The sequence below is a fragment of the Bombina bombina genome, chromosome 1 (genome assembly GCF_027579735.1).
Source record: "Bombina bombina isolate aBomBom1 chromosome 1, aBomBom1.pri, whole genome shotgun sequence".
Lineage (NCBI taxonomy): Eukaryota > Metazoa > Chordata > Amphibia > Anura > Bombinatoridae > Bombina > Bombina bombina.
In genome coordinates, this window is record NC_069499.1 from 989,722,682 (window position 1) to 989,726,639 (window position 3,958).

The window sequence follows — 3,958 nt, forward strand, 5'->3', positions numbered from 1 at the left end:
AATGTGTGTGTACATAGCTAAAAATATATATATATATATAAATGTGTGTGTACATAGCTAAAAATAAATATATATATATAAATGTGTGTGTACATAGCTAAAAATAAATATATATATATATAAATGTGTGTGTACATAGCTAAAAATAAATATATATATATATAAATGTGTGTGTACATAGCTAAAAATAAATATATATATATATAAATGTGTGTGTACATAGCTAAAAATAAATATATATATATAAATGTGTGTGTACATAGCTAAAAATAAATATATATATATATAAATGTGTGTGTACATAGCTAAAAATAAATATATATATATATAAATGTGTGTGTACATAGCTAAAAATAAATATATATATATAAATGTGTGTGTACATAGCTAAAAATAAATATATATATATAAATGTGTGTGTACATAGCTAAAAATAAATATATATATATATATAAATGTGTGTGTACATAGCTAAAAATAAATATATATATATAAATGTGTGTGTACATAGCTAAAAATAAATATATATATATAAATGTGTGTGTACATAGCTAAAAATAAATATATATATATATATAAATGTGTGTGTACATAGCTAAAAATAAATATATATATATATATAAATGTGTGTGTACATAGCTAAAAATAAATATATATATATAAATGTGTGTGTACATAGCTAAAAATAAATATATATATATAAATGTGTGTGTACATAGCTAAAAATATATATATATATATAAATGTGTGTGTACATAGCTAAAAATAAATATATATATATAAATGTGTGTGTACATAGCTAAAAATAAATATATATATATAAATGTGTGTGTACATAGCTAAAAATAAATATATATATATAAATGTGTGTGTACATAGCTAAAAATAAATATATATATATAAATGTGTGTGTACATAGCTAAAAATAAATATATATATATAAATGTGTGTGTACATAGCTAAAAATAAATATATATATATATAAATGTGTGTGTACATAGCTAAAAACATTTAAAAGCATATGGGTTAACACACTTGATAAAATGTGATTGGGTTTGAGTGAGAGTTAGGGTGTTAGCCTTTTTTTCTACTTTTCATACTACATTGAAGTCTATGGGGAATACTTTAACGCAGTCTTAATATTTGAAGTTCAGTTTTTTCCGCCTGTCGGGTTAGCACTCGTGCGAAAACTTGTTACTTTCAACTTGTAATATGCGCACTACCTGATGCGTGCAAAAAGCTTACCTCTAGCAAAGTTAATTAGCAAGCAGGAGTGCAAAGAACCGCTCCACTCGCTTGTTATTTATTAATGTTTCTATTTCATTATTATTATTAATAATAATAATAATAATAATAATAATGTAATTTATTTTTTGGTTTGTTTTGTTTCATTTGGTTTTTATTTTTTTTGTTTTTTTGCATATTTGTTACTTTATCATCACCATTGCAGAAAATTAAAAAAATAATATGAAAATGTTTTAGCATATATGTGTGTATAATATTATAAGCAATGTAAAGTTTTAAAAACAAGTATATCGAATTATATTACAGCTTAGTGTATTATAACTAGTTTATTATAAATTATTCTTTACAATGAATGGTAGATTTAAAAACAAAATCTACTAAGACTGAAAAAGAAAGCTTTATCGTATCTTAATAGAAAACAAATTATTTGTAGATAACCAACCATCTGTAAGGATAGCAATATGCTTATTTGTATGTTACATATGTCTATTTTGCAATATACTTTTAATTATATTTTCACAGGCAATTATCATTTGTTGACCGACATTTCATTGCATGAAAGGTGCTATATTGTTAGTTTACCACTTGTTACTGGCAAAGAACCTTGTTAAACTTGCAGTACCCTGCAGCTATGAAACAGACAACTAGATTAGAGTTGTTTTGTATCTAGGTGATAAATGCCCCATGTTAATCCATCTGTTTCACTTTTTCAGGCTAAGAGAAGTTTATCAGCGATAATTGGTTCTCGCCCGCACACTGGATCCACTAATGAACAGACAAGAAAATATATAGAGAATGTCCAGTTTTGTTAAATCAAGAAATTCCTTACTCTGGAAACTAGAGACTTCTACATTTTTAAAGCTCTAGTTTGTGATTCCTGACATTTAGCCATTACCTGAATGAGAAAAGAGTTCTTGTTACATTCAATGTGTAGAAACATCTAAGGACATCTGGTTATGCCCATTGTCCGTTTTAATCACTCTTCTGTACTTTAAAAAGATCTGAATCAAAGTGCCATGGAGAATATATCTTGGTTAAATGCTTCTAACTCTTCATGCAACCCAGGGATAGGCTGTTATCATGAGGGCTCAGAAATGAAACCTACTAACCCAGAACTGTCACCTGACTTCTACATTATCCTTCCTATCATCTATTCTGTGATCTGTGTCGTGGGGCTTACTGGAAACACTGCTGTTATCTATGTGATTCTAAAAGCTCCAAAAATGAAAACAGTTACTAATCTGTTTATCTTAAACTTGGCCATTGCAGATGATCTATTTACATTGGTCCTTCCTATCAATATTGCTGAGATCCTGTTACACTATTGGCCATTTGGAGTGGTCCTGTGCAAGATCATACTATCCATAGACCTTTATAACATATTTTCAAGCATCTACTTCTTGACTGTAATGAGTATAGACCGCTATCTTGTGGTTCTAGCTACAGTAAGGTCCAAAAGAATGCCTTATCGCACTTATAGAGCTGCCAAAATCATCAGCCTTTTAGTCTGGCTACTAGTAATTATAATTGTTTTGCCTTTCACAGTTTTTGCCGGAGTTTATAAAGATGACTTGGAATTCAAGAGCTGTGGTTTAAATTTTCCAAAACCAGAGAAGATGTGGTTCAAAATCAGTCGCCTCTATACTCTGATATTGGGGTTTGCCATCCCTGTGACCACAATTTGTGTTTTGTATATGGCCATGTTGTACAAACTACGAAATATGAGATTAAATTCCAATGGAAAAGCCCTAGACAAAGCCAAGAAAAAGGTTACAATCATGGTTTTTGTAGTTCTGGCAGTTTGCCTTTTCTGCTGGACTCCTTACCATTTAACAACTATTGTATCACTTACCACAGACTTGCAGGAGACATCTCTGGTTATTGGCATATCCTACTTTATCACAAGTCTAAGCTACGCCAACTCTTGCCTCAATCCTTTCCTTTATGCCTTCCTGGATGACAGTTTTAGGAAGAGTTTTCGAAAGATGTTGGAATGTAGAACACATTGAAAATGGGGGTTTAACTTTTATCAACATTATTAAAAGTAATTTTCTAACAAAAATGTAATCACTTGTATCACTGTAGTCTGAAAAGTGCACACTCAGCTTTGAGTAAAATAAAATGCCTGTGAGTCAATCAGAAATACGTAACCTGCAAGAGGGCTTGAAACATGGGCTCTGCATTTTAGGAATTAAAAAAAGCTAATAATGTTTTAACAATTACAAGATGATTGTTTTTTCTTTCACAATGTAATATCTATTGATATTTAAAAAAAAAGGCTTATGTCCCTGTAATATAGAACTCAGCTGACCTTATGCTACTGTTATATTCCTTTGTCCGTCTGTTGTTTTGTGAATGTTTGATGAGTTTAATAAAGAAGCTACTGTTAAGTTCCATCATTCTGAGAAGAAAAAGTATATGTTGTGTTCACAGAGCGGGTCTTGCATTATTTCTAAAATAATAGCACTATCACATAGCGCTGCAACCAAATTTATCAAATGAATCCAGTAGTTTTTGATCTGGTAAAATGTGTCAGACTGGATTAATCAGTATTCTCAAGCATTAATCAAGTATTTTTAGGAAAAATTGTGTAATATAAAAATAGTAGTGTGGGGTTTGAAGCTTTATGGTTATTGCAGAAATTATTATTTTTCAGATAGAAATTATATATATATGGAATAACCTTCCAGCAAATGTGTTATCAAAATGTACT

The 3,958-nt window shown here is 29.2% G+C and overlaps 1 protein-coding gene across 1 annotated transcript; it reads left to right on the forward strand.

The window, feature by feature from the left end:
- The first annotated feature begins 2,261 nt into the window (after positions 1–2,261).
- NPBWR2 (neuropeptides B and W receptor 2) lies at positions 2,262–3,309 on the forward strand. The gene has a single exon (XM_053716161.1). It carries the CDS (start codon positions 2,262–2,264, stop codon positions 3,252–3,254), a length of 993 nt encoding a protein of 330 aa, XP_053572136.1. The 3' UTR covers positions 3,255–3,309.
- Positions 3,310–3,958: the final 649 nt, after the last annotated feature.